This window comes from Megascapheus bottae, chromosome 3 (genome assembly GCF_031878675.1).
Source record: "Megascapheus bottae isolate mThoBot1 chromosome 3, mThoBot2.hap1, whole genome shotgun sequence".
NCBI classification, from domain to species: Eukaryota; Metazoa; Chordata; class Mammalia; order Rodentia; family Geomyidae; genus Megascapheus; species Megascapheus bottae.
The window spans coordinates 44,453,738-44,471,045 of NC_143511.1; the positions used below are offsets into that span (position 1 = coordinate 44,453,738).

Genomic DNA, 17,308 nt, shown 5'->3' on the forward strand with positions numbered 1-17,308 from the left:
GCAGTGGGACGTGAAAGCCAATTGTCCACAAAGTGATCAGGTATTGACTATTCTGTATTGTCCCTGCCTACTTTTTTTCTCCTCCATCTTTGAAATTTGTCAGATGGTGATTGGTTTGAGTGAAACAAGCCACACCCTCCTCTGCACAGTGGCTTGATGGAGGGTGGCTGGGTTATAGTAAGATCCAAGAACCTCCCTTGCGTGGTATAGCAACCAGTGTGTGTTGGGGGAGGAGGGACAGCTGGCCTGGATTGGCTTATTGATGTTTTCCCTCATTTCTGTCCTCTGAGTTTTCCCTGAGTAGTGATGGGGGTCATTGAGCTCTGATCTAGCTACTTCACAAATCTCCTTTAATAAAAGGCATGCAAACCAGACATGCTTATATAGAATTTCAAGAACAGGGCCTGGAGTTTGGCCTAGTGGTAGAGTGCTTGCCTAGCACACATGAAGACCAGGGTTCAATTCCTCAGTACCGCATACATAGCACAGAAGTGGTGCTGTGTCTCAAGTGGTAGAACTCTAGCCTTGAGGAAAACCTAAGGACAGTGCTCAGGCCCTGAGCTCCAGCCCCAGGACTGGCAAAAAAAAAAAAAAAAAAAAAAAAAGAATATAGAGAAGGTGTTATTTTTTTTTACATATATACCATGTAAATATCCTTTGTCAAAAGTGATATATTTAGTTTTCTTGAGTGACCATTGCGGCACTATTTATTTATCTTTCTAGTCCTCAAAAGCCATGTATCTAATAATAATTTCTCAAAGATCAGAACATGTTGAGAATTGCAAAGGCCAACAAAGCAGGAACAGAGGAACATTCACTTTCATGACATAAAAGTGACCATAGACCGTGTCTCCCTAAAACTATACAAGTAGCTCAGAACAGTAAAATAAGAATGGAAAATTCACCAGCCAAAAGGAAAGGAGCCGCTTTAAGAACAGGTGTGGAATGGTACTATGAGAATGTAAGCTTTACTGCCTTTGTTTTCCATTAAATGAAATGAATTCTGAGCCTGTTTCTACATTTCTTCCTAAAGAAATATCACTGTTCAGGATGAAAGAGGCACTATGCTAAGCACTCAAAGAGACATGAATGCAAGAACCCTCTCAAAGAACAAAGCAACCCTCTGAACTAAGAGGGAATAAAAATCAATTAGGTAGGGGAATAAGAATAGGGTTTCTAGTCTTTGCATTTTAACCATGCATCAAATTATTATTATTATTTTCATTTTATAGTCTTTCAACATAAAAGTAATGTTAGCCAGGTACCAGTGGCTCATGCTTATAATCATAGCTACATAGGAGGCAGACATCTGAGGATCATGGTTCAAAGCCAGCCTGGACAGGAAAGTTCTTGAAACTCTTATCTCCAATTAGACCTGAGACTCAAAATGGAGCACCTCTCTTAAATGAAAAAGCTCAAGGACAGCCCCACATCCAATAAAAAATATATAAATAAATAAATGGAATGTAATTTTTCTCTCCTCTCTCCCCCTCTCTCTCTCCCTCTCCCCCTCCCAAGTTGCTCCCTTCCCCACCTCCAGCACCAGTCCAAGAACTTGAACTCAAGGCCTGAGCTCTGTCCTTAAGCTTTTTGCTCAAGGCTTTTACCACTTGAACCACAGTTCAAATCCAATTCCAGGCACTAAAAAACTTAAGACTCTTATCCCCAATTAATCACTAGAAACCAGAAGTGGGGCTGTGGCTCTGGGGTTGGGTGGTAGCCTTGAGCTGAAGAGCTCAGGGACAGTGTTCAGGCCCAGAGTTCAAGCCTATGACCCACCCCCCCAAAAAAAAAAGAAAGAAAGAAAAGAATTTCCTTACTGGTCTCTTTCTCCAGCCCTTTGTCCACCCTCTTTGAAAAAGCAGTGGTAGGGACTACTCTTCAAACATCTTCCTCATACTAAGATTGACCATGGTACCACATCTGAATATTTTTATTGTTAATACATTTGCTAATTTCCTTAAGGTTTACTTGAAGAACAAAAGCAAGGGGCTTTTCTCTTTCATTCCTTGTTTCTGTCATTTATGGAGCTTCGGAAATTTTTTTCTGCTTTCTTATCTGACCTATGTGACAGTATTTTATGCATTGAACAAACTTATTTTCTCCTTAAATAAGATCTCCTGGGAAAATTTTGAGGTTTATATTAAATTAGGCATTTTATGTGCATGGCATATTGCTTGATAACTATTATTATCGGTCCATCCATTTGTATACCTTTCTAAGAAGCTGACTAATACCTCACTACTGAAGAAGGGATCTCTATCAAAGAAACTAAAAAGATATAGATGCTGGAAGATCATGCTACTTAAGAAAAGAATGACAAAAATCTAAGATTGAAAGAAAAGTAGACTAGATAAAACAGGTGCTCATTTTGGAATCTCTTGCATGTGAAAGATGTGTGGTAGAGTGTTAGCTAGCGTTGCAAAAAATAATCAGTTATTACAATTTAAAAATGCATGTTTCATGAATAAAAATCTCCAGATGAGAAGTAACTGAATATGAAAAGAAAAGGAATCCAAATCAATCACTGAGCTGGGTGCAGGTGTTACATGCCTGTAACCCTATTCAGGAGGCTGAGATCTGAGGATTGTGGTTTGAAGCCAGCCTGGGAGGAAAAGTCCCCCTGAGATTCTTATCTCCAATAACCTAATCAAAAAAGCTGGAAGTGGTGTTGTGGATCAAGAGGTAGAGAGCTAGCCTTGAGCTAGCTCAGCTCAAGGACAGCACCTAGGCTCTCTGTTCAGGCCCCAGTACAGGCAAAAAAAAAAATCCCAATAAACATAAAAACTTGCTCAGATGCTGAACAAGACCTTGGTCCTTGTTCTGGTGAGGATTACAGTTCAACGTGGAAGGTAGTCATAAAAGACAAACTTTTATTAGATAATGGTAATTGTGATAGCATTTGATGCTGGAGATGGTTCTTAATGGCTAAGCCTTTTAAAAAAGAAAGACTCTGGTTGCAAATTTTCAGTGTTTACAACTGTGTTTTGATGGCTAACACTGTGGCTTTGGAAACTAATTGAGAAGTGAAATATCCAATAAAAGATTACCCAGCAAGAAAAATATCAAGTAAGCTACTAATAAAAGTGGGTTCATCTACACTTAAGTCTATCTTTAAATAACTATTTTTGCAAAATTAACTGACAATTTTACTAGCTAACCGGAATGCTTTTGGCACCAGGGCATATATACATCCTAAGCCCTGATATGTCATTTGTTTCACAGCATCACTTCAAAGAGATAAAGGCTTGAGCAAATAAGGAATTAGATCAACCCATCTCCCAACAAGGTAATTTCATCTACAAAGGAGGAGAGCTGCAATGAAGCACAGCGTATGTACTCGACTCAGCTCATCGGCAGCTTGCACAAATGGTGCTCCAGATGCATATCTGCTCAAGTCAGCCCAAGGCAACAATTTTGATCAATTCTAATGTGATAAAATGCTGCAGGGAAAGTGTGCAGAAACGTGTTTGCGTCAGCCCTTAATTAAACTGTTGTTCACTTCCAAAGAACCTTAGGAAACACTAATGAGACATGAGTTTTGGCAATTTCTTCATCAAAGTAAAGACCCCTTCCTCAGTCTGTAGCAGCCTGTCATCCAAGTCGCTCCTGGGATAAATGTCACATAGCACTCAATCAGTTAGCCACCTGTTAGTAGAACTTCACTAAAGTCAACTAGTGATCTAGGGTAGGCACAAACAGCCACCTTAACACCTGCCTGTCTGGGACACCTGCTCCCTTTTCACATAGAGTAGAGCAATATGTTAGCTTTTACAACATGCTCAAATAGATTAAGGTTACACGTCACATTTCTATAGGCTACATAGAAAACATTTTCTAAGAAAATCCCTATTCCCCTGTATAAGCTCTCCGATGAGTGACTATTTCAAAGGAATCATCAAAGAGCACACAAGAACGTTTGAATATCTGGAAACTATTATTTTCCTCATACCATAATGCTACATTAAAACACATTAACAACTGTCAGTCCTATGATGTAGAAAAACATATATTTATTGGGCTAACAAAACAGCAAATTGCATCATAATGTTTTATAGGTTTCCCTAAATTTTCTTTCTTATTTGTAAATATGTTTAAATAAATCTTCTAGATTCAACGTTTTGCTGGTTCCTCTTATTTACCAGTATTTAGTATTAAGGTATGTTTTTATCACTAAGTACTTAAGCCCACAAATGTCTCCTTGCTTTTTTTATTATCAAGCTGTTGCTGATTTTATAAGATATTCCCTTTTTGATTCCAGAAGAAAAATACAAGGTGTGTTAGACCTGTGTTAAATTTTCCTTTCTGGTATGATACAGACTAGAGAAGAAAAGTACATTTGTGGGAACATTTAGGGATAGTCCTAATGACTGGCTTTGACAAAATGGTGATGCATGTGCAAAGCTTACTAAGTTCTTAGTGCCTCATAGTTTTCCAGTGAGTTTGCAGTTCTATAGGTTTTATGTTTTTATAGAACCTTAAAGAGTTTTATAGGTTTACTAAAACTCTGGACATTGAAAATCTCTTCAGAGACCAAACTCATTGTTGGATGAAGGCTAAGGTGATCAACACATCCATTATTTCATTGAAACTGTCAAGCAACAGACAGCACTAAAAGAGAAAAATGAGCTTTACTAAACTGGGATACGTCTGCTTTTCATTAAAATGTTGGGTAGAAGGTGGAAGACAATATAAAAAAGATGAACTATCTGCATAAAATAATAATGTTATTTAAAATAAATGAGATAATAAAGGAGAGGCTACCAAATCAAGTATGTGGGATGAGCTTGGAGCTGGAATCTGAGAATTTTTTTAACTTCAGGACACAAATCTAAAGTGAATCTTGAGACAAGGAAACAGTTTGGGCTCTGTGCCCAGAGGACAAGGTGAACACAGAGCAGATTATCTGCCAACTAAATGCTAAAAAGAACCATGGGTTCTTTTCCTCTAGTTTTGCCTTGAGAGAGATAATGTTGAGGGAAGAAAACTTTACAGAGATTTTACAATGGTATAAATGTTAGGCAAAATAACCTAATTATCAATGCTAGATTGAAAATGCCCACCTGTTCATATTCTCTGCTTCCTTCACAATAACATGGAGTAAAGTGATGCTAGCGAGGGTCACGATGAAAAAAAATGTGAAGTAATCACCAACAGTTTAAATGAAATATACATTTTTCTTTCTAAAATGAGATATCTGGGTAGAGTAATAAAACCATAGAAACTATTCTGCAAATGTAATTTAGAGAATATGCTTCGTACAAAGTCATGTTGTTCCACATTTAAATTATTATTCATATGATAGTGGAGATATGTCACTTATGTACTCTTAATGAGAATGTAAACTAAGAAGACCCTTTAGGATTATGTGTCAATATTTACCCCAAAGACTCTGAAATGGACATAAGACTTTACTCAATGATTCTACAGCAGGAATGTATTTATCCCTGTAAAAAAATTTTCACTGAACTTCTAGATGGTGACTCAGTGTAAACAATATACTAGGAACTGGGGACAGCAAAAAGAATAGACAGGAATAAATTACTCAACATTAGGGATAGTGATTAATTTTTCACTGTATTTATAATACAACTGAAAAATACCTAAAAATCCAAGAGAAAAGAGACATTAAATAATTTATCATATATTCAAAAGGGTAACATATTAAAATTGAATAATGTAATAGAAAGATATTATTGCAAGAAAAAGGCAAAACTTCTACAAGACAACTTCATATAAACCCAACTTAACACAAAATAAATAAATAAAAGTAGAATATTTAGAAAAATACATAGTAAAGAAAACTAGAACATAATAAAGTCAAATTAAAAGGTATTATGTATGTAATCAGATAGTAAGTATGTTTTCTTACTTCTATTTGATACTTTGTTTTTTAAATTCCCTACAAAGAACTGATACTTTTTACCATAAGAGTTGGGACTTGTATCTGGTGGCAAATATTGCTTATAGCTCCACAGAACATGATAAATAATTCCCAATAAAGCAATAAAGCCCGACAATACTAGGCTTTGTTATGGTCTCAGCATCACACTATGCAGAGTAAATGCCTGATTTTCTAAAGACCTAAGATGAAATGTTTAAATGCAGTCTTTGCAGTTTATTTGACTAAAGACAAGATAGTGAACATCTTAAAAACACAGAGGAGAAACTAAATTATCTATTTCTAGGGATTCTTATAGACATACAATTCTATGGCTATATGGTAAATGCGAATAAGTCCTCCTACACACTACAAGTTAACAAAAAGCTCTGAATTTTTGACTTAATCCTACTAAAGTAGTATGAGGATGATGCCAGATGATTCAAGAAATAATTACCTGCCATGCTAAGAAAGTATCTCCTTATATATATTTACATTTATTACACCTAAAAATAACTCTTAAAAATGACAGTCAATGTAAGGAGATCATCTTAAGCAGAACTATCCACTTTTTAAAAATAAAAAATCAGTTCTTTTTAAAGGAGAAAGTGTGGCAGCTAAGCGTTGTGTTAAATAAATGAATTCTTGCTTAATTGTTGAGATATTTAATCTTAATTACATTCAAGCATTGCACTGTATTCTTCAGGAACTTGAAACAATCTGTGATGGCTGATGTGTCTGTTGCCATATTCTAACCCAAGTTAAATTGAGTAGCACGTTACTACAAGTCTCTATTTTAAGACATCTCTATTAAAAAGAAGGACTCCAGGCTATACCTACACCAATACAAAGTTAAAGCTCAAAATCCTTTGATGCTTAGGAACACCTTCCTAAGGCAGAAAAAAAAAACCTTCAAATAATGAAGAACAGCATTAAAAGAATGAAGATTGAATAATGAACAAATCAAACTGCATTTTAAAATCACTTTAAAATGCTTTTTTGCATTAGACACCTCACTTTATCAGACAATGATAAAGAATCTTATGTAGTGTTAGTAAACATATTCTCAAAGGAGTAAAAAAATACCAAGTAATTATGCAGGATTTGGAGTATATTTTAATCACTTACTCAACATCAGCATAGGTAAATAACTGGTATTCACAGTGTCTCTGGGGAGGACTCTATAGAAGCTTATTAGTTTTAAGCATCTGAGAGCTATGGACTATAAAATACAATCAATACCATAACCTTAACTGTAAAAGTCAGAAAGATACTGGAAGAGTTCTAATTTAACAAGATTACAGATGAGTTTTTAGAGAACAGTGGGGGGAAGCCAGGCATTTAGAAACACTTATGCTATGAGATGCTTCAAGGTTTCTGTTGTTACTGATGCTATTGTTTTCCATGATGGTACCAGTTAAGAGTGGATTCAACTGTGATGCATTACTTTAGTAGATTTACAGGAAATTCCTAAAAATGATCTGAAATTTCTTTCAAATAAAATCATTACTATGAGGTAGTACACTAATTGACTGGGAACAATTACAGTCTTATATAGTTAAGTGAAAAGGAAAAAAAAAGGAAATTTTAAGGTTGCCAGCTTCAGAGCCCAATATAGCTACTGCATATTATTCTTTTTCTTTGAAAGGAGAAGTAGTCAAAATTGACATTCATGGTATTGTTTAAGTTCAACTTAAATCTGTATTTTCCCTCTGACAAATGTAAATTTTAAAAAATGTTGTCAATGAAATTATGATGATGTTATATTTATTTCCCTAATGGTTTTAGAAATCACGCAAAATTGATCAGTAACAAAACCTCTATTTAGTAATGGACCAATTACATTTGTGAGATAATGTCAATGAAATAGAATCTTGTCACAGGATAATGGTCTCCTATTGCTACGGCTCTAGTCATTTAGAGAAAATAAATGCTGCCGTCTGGCTGAGTCATTTGTTTTCAAAGTAGGAGACACTCATCCCATAACAAGGTTCTGTTATAATAACTCAATCTCTATCAATCATTTGCTGTAGCAGAATAGTGCAGGACAGAACATGTATTTGTGAGAATTTTGCATTCCTAAGGTATAAGGCAAAACATATGGTGCCTCCAAGAACATAAACAGTCCAATTATTCTGTTATTCAATGAGAGTATTTAAAATAAACATGTAAAAAGTAATTTATGAAATGTGAAACTTTTGGAATTTTCAAAAAGATCCAAGCTAATGTAAGCTTAAAGACTCAAGGGCAGACTGCAAGTCCCTTCTATGAAATGTTTGGGACTACTGTGTTTCATATTTTTCTTCATATTTAATATTTATATATACATACTGAGGTACTTTGAGGATGAGATCCATGTCTAAACATGAAATTCATTTATGTTTCATATACACCACATAGCCCAAAGGTAGTTTTCTACAGTATTTTGAATGTTCAACACAAAACATGAGGTCAGGTATGGAATTTTCCACTTGTGACATCATGTTAGCTCTGAAAAAGTTACAAATTTTCAAGTTAGGGATTGCTGAAGACTGTCAAATTCTTTGACTCTGATTGATTTAAAATCTGAAATAAAGGAACACAAAGGAAACTCAGAATCTAGCACTGTATCAATTGACTGTGTGGTGAGTGATTAGTTTAATAATCTGTAAGTTGGCTTTTCTATTGGATTTAAAGGCAATTTTTTTTTGCCAGTCCTGGGCTTGGGCTCAGGGTCTGAGCACTTTCCTTGGGTTTTTCTCAAGGCTAGTGCTCTACCACTTGAGCCAGAGCACCACTTGTGGCTTTTTTCAATGTATGTGTTACCGAGGAATCAAACTGGGGTCTTGTGCATGCTAGGCAAGCACTCTACCACTAAGCCAAACTCCCGGCCCAAAAGGCAAATTTTTATGTAGGCTTAAAGTACCACCTGAGAGATAGCAAGTGCCAAATAATGGTAGCCACAAAATGGCAGTAAGCTTACTTTCCTCAGTCACAAATGCTTGCTGAACACAATCATTATGGGTATCAACAGATAAATGATACAGAAAGAAGAGAAAGGATGATTAGTTTAGAAGAAACAGAAACTGAAAGAATAAATAAGACATAGGGACCACACGTGAATTCTAATTCAAACAAAACAACCTTTAAGACATTCTGAGGAAGTTGAGTTTACATTTGTTATATATTAGGTTATAATAAAAAATTATTGTATTTGTCAAACTGATACTGGTACTGTGAGAATATAAAAATTGTTAGAAACACTTGGAAATATTTATAAGCGAATGCTATAAATTACTTTAAAATACTTTTTTTAAAAACTGAAAGAAATGCAACAGGACTAGTAAAATATTGTTAACATGAAAGCTTGATTTTAATGTATGGAGATTCACTTTACTTTTCCTAGCAAAAACTCCTTAAAATGTGTTGTGTCATTCATTTCAAACCAGCTCTTCTCTACAGAAGCATTCATATTTTCCTTTTTATTTGGTAAAAATACTTAATCTTACAACTAATATTAGGAGTTTGACTTTATAAACATATAGATACATACATTTACCATCTCAAACTTCGTTTTAACAATTCTTCCAGATCCTTGAAATGGACAAATTCAATTCTGTTCTCACATTTTAGTTCTAGAAGGTTGACCCTGAAAGTCTCTAGAGAAACTGTTCATTTGCAAAACTCAAGTGGTGGTGTTAAAGTTCTTCTAGCTTACTTTTCTCTACACAAATAAGTTTACATACATATAGATTCTCAGAGGAGGTTGTAAGATAACAGACAGAGTAAAAAATAGCTTTAAATAAAGAAGCTCTGGAATTCATGACTGGAATCTTTTAAAAAATTATTATTAAGTAGTCATACATACAGATTTCAATTCCACAATGAGCTACTTTATACAAGACAATTCCTCTGAGCTTTGGACTGCTTAACTCTAAAATAAGGAAACTGAATAATGTCTCATTAAGGTACTTAATAATCTGCTGTTTGAAAAATCAACTTATCAGAGGTGTTGATAGACCCGATTATTTCTATTATAAGAAGCTCAACAAAGAAACTCACAGCTCAAAAAATTAAATCTCTCAAAAACAAATCTGCAAAGAAACAACCATTTCATTAAAAGATGGGCTAAAGACTTAGATACACTTCTCTGAAGAGGAAGTAAGAATGGCCTATAGACATATGAAGAAATGCTCAACATCTCTGGCCATAAAAGACATACTATCAAAAAACCTTTGAGATTCTACCTCACCTCAGTTAGAATTGCCCTTATCAAGAAATCTAATAACAGATGCTGGAGGGGAATGGCCAGAAGGGCCACTGTTGGTAAGAGTGTAAACTTGTTCAACCACTCTGGAAAGCAGTATGGCCATTCCTCAAATGACTAATAGAGCTCTCCTATGACCCTGTAACCCCACTCCTGGGCATTTACCCAATGTCCAGAAACAAGGCTATACTAAACCTACCAGCAGCACAACCATGTTCTTTGCAACATTATGCACCATAGCTAAAATGTGGAACTAACCCACATGTTCCTCAGTAGATGAAAATAGTCCTGAGCTTGAGCTCAGGGCCTGAGCAATGTCCTTGGGTTTTCTCAAGGCTACAGCTCTACCACTTGAACCTCAGCACCACTTCCACCTTTTTTCTATGTATGTGCTACTGAGGAATCATACCCAGGTCTTCATGTATGCTAGGCAAGCACTCTACCACTAGGCCAAACTCCCGGCTCTTTGGACACTTCTTACTCAAGGCTAGCTCTCTGCCACCTGAGCCAAAGCGCCACTTCCAACTTTTTCTGAGTATGTGGTACTGAGGAATTGAACCCAGGCCTCATACATGCTAGATGAGCACTCTACCAATAGGCTATATCCCGACCAAGATGTAGTATATTTACACAATGGAATTCTATGCTGCCATCAGAAAGAATGGCATTCCCCCATTTATAAGGAAATGGAAAGACTTTGAAAAAAATATATTAAGTGAAGTAAGCCAGATCCAAAGGAACATAGGCTCCATAGCTTCCCTCATTTGTAATACTTAGTATGCATCTAGAATTTTCCTAGCAGAGAAGTGCAATAGGTCAAAAGCTATGTGCATGTGGCCATATAGGAAGAGGCTAAGTGAAATGAATTCCAAGATAGAGAAACAAAAGAATTATCCTTATAGTTGTCGCTTTTAATGTACTATGTGAAATTATCCTTTTTTTCCCCTCTTTTTCTTTCCCTTATGGTTTATCCTCTGTTGATGCTGTACTTGTCTCTGGTTCCTGGTGTATTGTATATGTATTTATTGGTTTATTTGAAGCAAGGAAGGGAAGGAGAAAAACAAGATGATGAGAAAAAGGACAAAAAATGAACCAGTGTAACTGTGATACTCACAAGACAATATGTTAGAAATGAACTCTACTACTTGGGAGTGGGTGGGTGAGAGGGAAAGTGGGAGAAAAACATGGGAAGGGGTAACAATTTTCAAGAAGTACTCACTAGCCTATGAATGGAATGTAACTGGAACCCCTCTTATATCACTCTGATAAAAAATTTTCAAAAATAATATCAACAAGAAAAAAACTCAAAAACTGTTCTTATACATTATATCAAAACAGCTCCTTCTGGTATTAATCTTGCCAAAGGAATTCAAAAAGGACTTTCTCTACTTAGCTCAAAATTGAAAGTTTGAAAATTGGCTATTTAATCCTTCTGATGCCAACCAGAAGTATGTAAGGAATTGGTGTTTGATTAGTCCTCAAACAGCCCTCAGTTTCCCCTCCTTCTGTAGAGAATGCCTCACCACTGGGGCCCAACAGATGGAAGAGAACTTTGAGATTCTATCCTTTGTCATATAAAAGTTAGGGCTCCAGCACTGTTTCTCCACATTTAAAATCAAATGCTCCCTGTAAGATGAATTTGCAAAACCTTTTAAAAGGCAAATAACATCTCCTGTATATGCAGAGCACATAACAGTATATGGGATTTTCTATGTTGTGATTCATGAATGAAAAAAGTAAGTTTAAAGTTTAGTTAAAATATAATCTCTCAAGTTTAGTTTACTACTCGTGTATTTTGCAAAGCTGTGAACATTCCTTAAACTCAGATTAAATGCTGGTTTTAGATTCTGGTTCTATCTGGATGTTCCCACACTACTATATATAGCTATTTATGTCCTTAGTGAACCCAAGATACTGAAAGGATCATATAACTCTCATCTTCAATGTTCTTGTGGGCTATTTGACGTAACTCATTTAATGATGCTACATACATATATAAAATACAAACTGAAATTCAGTGCAAAATTTAAGACCACTGCACTACGGAAAATATTTGGAAAATGTTATAAGTAAAATCTCTACACTTGCAAATACATAAAAATACAGAAAGATTTTATGTAGCAGAATTGTTTTTAATGTAGTGAGGATCCAGCATAGGACTTTGAACATAGAAGGCAAATATTCTACCACTGTCTTACAAACTCAACATTTTAAAAAATTAATGTTTTTATTTTCTAGCAACTGTGGCAATCAGAACACAATGTCTAAATATTCCTTATTTTAGATTTCAGTCTGTTTGTTTTTCTACTATTCTTAAAATCTAATTACATACCAATACACCAAGTAATGCTGGTTTTTCTAACATACCAATTTACTGATTTTGTGTAAGATTACTACTCTTAAAAACAAAGTTAGCACTAAGTATGCATACAGATACCTTATAATTTAGTTTATATCATTTACTTTAGTTTTATATCATTTACTTTCCATGAGTCCCTTTTTATCCTAGTAGTAAAAAATTCATTTTTCTATTCATCAGGTCAAGGGCAGGAAGGTTCATTTAATCATATTTGTGTGCCCAGTGCTCATAAAATCCCTGGCATATGATAGGCATTTTATAAATGTTAATGGAGCCAGATTATCTCAAATCCTAAATGTGTAGAAATCAATAAAATTATACTGCATAAAAACTAAATTTACATTTTTCAAAGATTACAAGTTTAGTGTTCATTAGAGTAGAAACTATTAAATTACCCATTTAGAAATCCTCAACTATTTATTACAAATATATTTATCCTATCTCATTTTTCTTACTAATGTCTATTAAGTAATGTTTTTGGAGTTTTATATTCAGACTTAGATGAATCAATGACTATTAGAATGGCAGGGGCACAGTAACCTTGATAAATGATTGCTTCAAATGTTCAAGCAAATAATAGTCTGTCAAATTCCTGGACATCAGAACTGGACTTAATCTCACAAAAGTAACTTGAATTACAGGAAAAATCATGATTTATCTCATTTTTCCTTTGCATATCAGAAATTTCAATAGACTGCTCTAATGATATCTAGAAAAGGACTTTAGGAAGCAAATCTCTCTGTAAAAGGACTCAGGCGGAAAAACTCAAATTTAGACAAGATATTGACAGTCTTTTTGTGAGTGTTCAGAAGATTTTAGCCATCATACTGATAAGTTAACTTTACTTTTATGCATTTGTCTATTAAAGTCTTAAGTGCTCATGATTGTGACCTTAGCTCAGTGTTAAGAGTGCTTGTCTAGCATGAGTAAAGCCCTGGGTTCCAGCTCAAGCACCATAAATAAAAAGTGTTAATTACAGTTAGAGATACCCAGAAATTTAAGGAGATCCAGGATTCATAAGAAATCCAATGAGGAAAAATATTCTAGAAAATATGAAATAAATATAGTGATTGCTCTTTATTCTTTTGTTAATAGCTTAAAAGTCTTTTTTCTTCTCTGTGTATTAAATATTAAAAGGTAAAAATTACATAATGTAGTACTGACAAACTTAATATCTGTCTCTAGCCATCAGAAGAAATTTAAGCAAATTACAGAATCGCCTACCAAATTATTCAGTACTTACTAGTTTAAAAATATTAAAATTTGTATTTGCAAAATTAAAAATTATTTTTTATAATCAAGAAACTTTATGTTTTAAAAGGATCAATATAGCCAGAAGTTTAGCCTAGTGTACAAAGACCTGGGTTTGATTCCTCGGTACCAATTACATAGACAAAGCTGGAAGTGGTGCTCAAGTCGTAGAGCTCTAGCCTTGAGAAAGCCCAAGGACAGGCAATAAATAAATAAATAGGATCAATATAGCTAGAGCTGGTGGTCGTGCCTGGAACCACAGCTAGTCAGGAGGCTGAGATATGAGTAAAGATAACAGTTTAAAGCCAGTCAAGGCAGAAATGTCCGTGAAACACTTATATACAATTTATTACCAACAACAAAAAAAAAAACAGTTGGATAGAGTTATACCTCAAGTGGTAGAGCATCAGCCTTGAGCAAAAATGCTAAGGGAAAGGAACACCAGGTCCTGAGTTCAAGACCCAGTAGCAGCATAGAAAGGAAAAATAGAAAGTAAAGAAAGAAAAAAATTATATGTGTATTTAACTATGAAATTATGCATAAGTATGCTAAAATAAGAATTTTGTCAAAGTAAATTATTTAAAAAATTATATATGATGTAACATTAAATCTAGATTCTGTGTCAAAATAGGTATAATAAATTTGCTCATCTTACATCCTTTATTTTTGCCTGTTTGAAAGAAATCTTAATGATTTCAACTGATGTTACAGACTGAAGCATTATAATTAGTTCAAATTTTCAAAAATCAGTTTTCTTAGATGTTTTGATAAAAATATTTTAATGTAAAATCATCAGTAACAGATTAAGATGCATAACTGAGAAATAAATAATTTCCAATTTCAAGTTCTTTCTGCCACCAAAAATACAAGCACATTACAATTAACCAATAAGTATTTACTGATTCTTTAGTATAGGACTCTGTGGAGAAAGAAATATCAAGACCATTAAAGTTATTACAAATATAAGACTGGTACTCAATCAGTGCTTAGGACAGAAAAGTATACCTAAAGAACAAGTGATGATGGACAAGCACAGTGGTGGGGTATTTTATTTTGCAAATTTTCAAAAAAGCATTTTCTAAAAACAAAAAGACTCCATTGGCCTTAGTAAACTTATAAAGATAATACTGTATACTGCCTTCATTTTGTCATTGAAGCCTTTTTTCCACAATACACAAATTCTTCAGGGTCTTCAGAATTAAAGTAACAAGACTTTTTCTTTTTAATCCTACACAAGCAGGGAACACTCTTCCTTACTCTCAATATGCCTTCATAGACTTCTCCAATAATTGTAGTCATTTTGACAATAGAAAATCACCATGACAATGCAATGATTTTACAAAGAGAAAGAATGACAGTTTCCCTTCTACTTTTCCAGAAATGTTTTATAATATAATTTGAGATTGGCTTAATGGAATAGGCTGAAAGAAGAATCAATTCTTATAAAATGACACTCTATAATAAAGAACACCTACACTTTTCTGAGCAACACATCTATTCCAACTCATTCAAAATATTATTATTACGATTAGAATCTTTCTCAGAATAATTTTCTGACAGAGAAAATATAGCTTTGTTTAGAATGCATTGACAATGTCAGTAAAACAAGCAATAAAATATGGAGTTGAAAGTCTTGTTTTCATACTTCTACAACTCAGGTACTTCTAGCCTTCACTAATGGCATGGGTTGCCTATTATACTTCGTTTATGCAACAAATATTGTGATTTTACTCCACATGCACATGCATTCTATTGTGTGTTGATGACGACAACAACAGCCAAAACAGTAAAGACAGTGCCCTCATGACAGATACATTAAGACAATTAACAGTTATTATAAATTATACTAAATAGGGGAGTTACTTTTTAAGAGTACAATGAAGAAAAGATACTTTATGCTAATAAACAAATACAAGGACCTGATTTAAACGGAAACTCCTGAGCCCTTAAGGATGCCAAAGAATTTGCCAGAGGAAGAGTTAGAAGAACACTCCAGGAGCCAAGGCCCTAGGTATTGATTATCAAAACTACAGAAAACATCAGGATCAGGTAAAGAGAGAAAGAAGAGAAACTTAAGAGAATTTAGGCCCATTGTTCAAACTAGGGAATTTTGACTTTGTCCAAAGAGCAATGGGCAATTTCTGATGGATATGAAGCAAGAGAGTGATGAAATGTTAACTTATGTTTTCTGGGGATGGTTTTTGTCTACTGACAGAAGAATGGATCGAAAGGATGTGTTCAGGCCAAAGCTCTTCTGCTATTTCCAAGTTATTTCATAAAATGACCCTTGTCAGAGTTGATGACATTCTTTCATAGGCACATAGCCAATGACTTGGCACATGTGGCCATTCTCAAAGTTACTGCCCAGCTCAGCACTTGGCTCTTCTTTTGTGTGTCCCTTGTCCTCTATTTCTTTATTAGTTAAAATATCACCATGCTAAAGGGCTCCTAACTGACTCAAAGTCCAATACCCCCATGAAGGTCTGTAAAGTTTTCTGAAGGTTCTTTCTAAGGTCTATACCTCTTTATAAAAATTCTAAGCAGGAAGCCAGGCACAGTGGCTCACGCTCGTAATCCTAGCTACTCGGGAAGCTGAGATCTGAGGATCACTGTTCAAAGCCAGCCCAAGCACTAAAGTCCATGAGATGCTTATCTCCAATCAACCACCAGAAAACCAGAAGTGGCGCGCGGTTCAAGGGGTAGGGCAGTAGCCTTGAGCTAAAGAGCTCAGGGACAGCACCCAGGCCCAGAATTCAAGTCCCATGACTGACAAAAAAAAAAAATTCTAATAAGCAAGAGGAAATCTTGAAAACAAACTGCTGCTAAGTTCCAAGATTACTCAACCTATAGTTTTCCAGACCGCACAGAACAACCCCAAGACTTGGAATAAAAAAAAAAAAACCTTAATGAAAGAGTATATTGATCAAGATTAAATGTAGTATTATTTAAAATATAAGATCTGATTTCAAAAGGAACTTCCAGGTGCATCTTACAGAGCTGATATAAAACTATATTGGCATATACACAAATAAAATTAGACTTAGCTATTTTTCAATATCTATGCTTAATACTGGCCTAAATATGAGAAAGGGCATGGGGATGAGTGATGAAATGCGGTCAAATTCAATATGTTTTAGGAAGGCAAAAGAGCCACCCCATGTAAAAATTAAAAAGGATCTATTTCTTAAGAATATATTTCTCCTCAAATCTGTGGGTTCTGTAGGCATTCAAAAAACATATAATATTAGGATTTTTGCAACTTTGATAGAATTTGGCTAGTATATTAACTTAAAAGTAATTTTATTAAAATCATTTCACAAAGAAAGCATATATTCATATTGGCTTTCTTACAAGGTTCTGACTACATGAAACCATGTAGTCTGATGTCCCTGGAAACACAGCCTTACTACCCACCTTGATCTCTTTCATGCCATGTTCTACTTCCAGCAGCTGGTGAATTCGGAGAGGGGTAAAAGTCTCCTGTAGGACTGGGTTCCATATTTTCATCTATGGATATAGTCTTGGGTCTTTTGCTGTTAAAATATGACCATTATTACATTAGCTGAGATTT

General features: G+C 34.7%; 1 protein-coding gene across 8 annotated transcripts in view; it reads right to left on the reverse strand.

The window, feature by feature from the left end:
- Nucleotides 1-17,308, reverse strand: part of Nfib (nuclear factor I B) — a 226,725-nt gene that overhangs the window by 44,203 nt on the left and 165,214 nt on the right. For all 8 annotated transcript variants that reach the window (XM_090330010.1, XM_090330005.1, XM_090330006.1 and 5 more), the window contains exon 6: nt 17,152-17,270. In XM_090330010.1, coding sequence (XP_090186136.1) covers nt 17,152-17,270 — 119 coding nt within the window. The remainder of the gene's footprint in view (nt 1-17,151; nt 17,271-17,308) is intronic.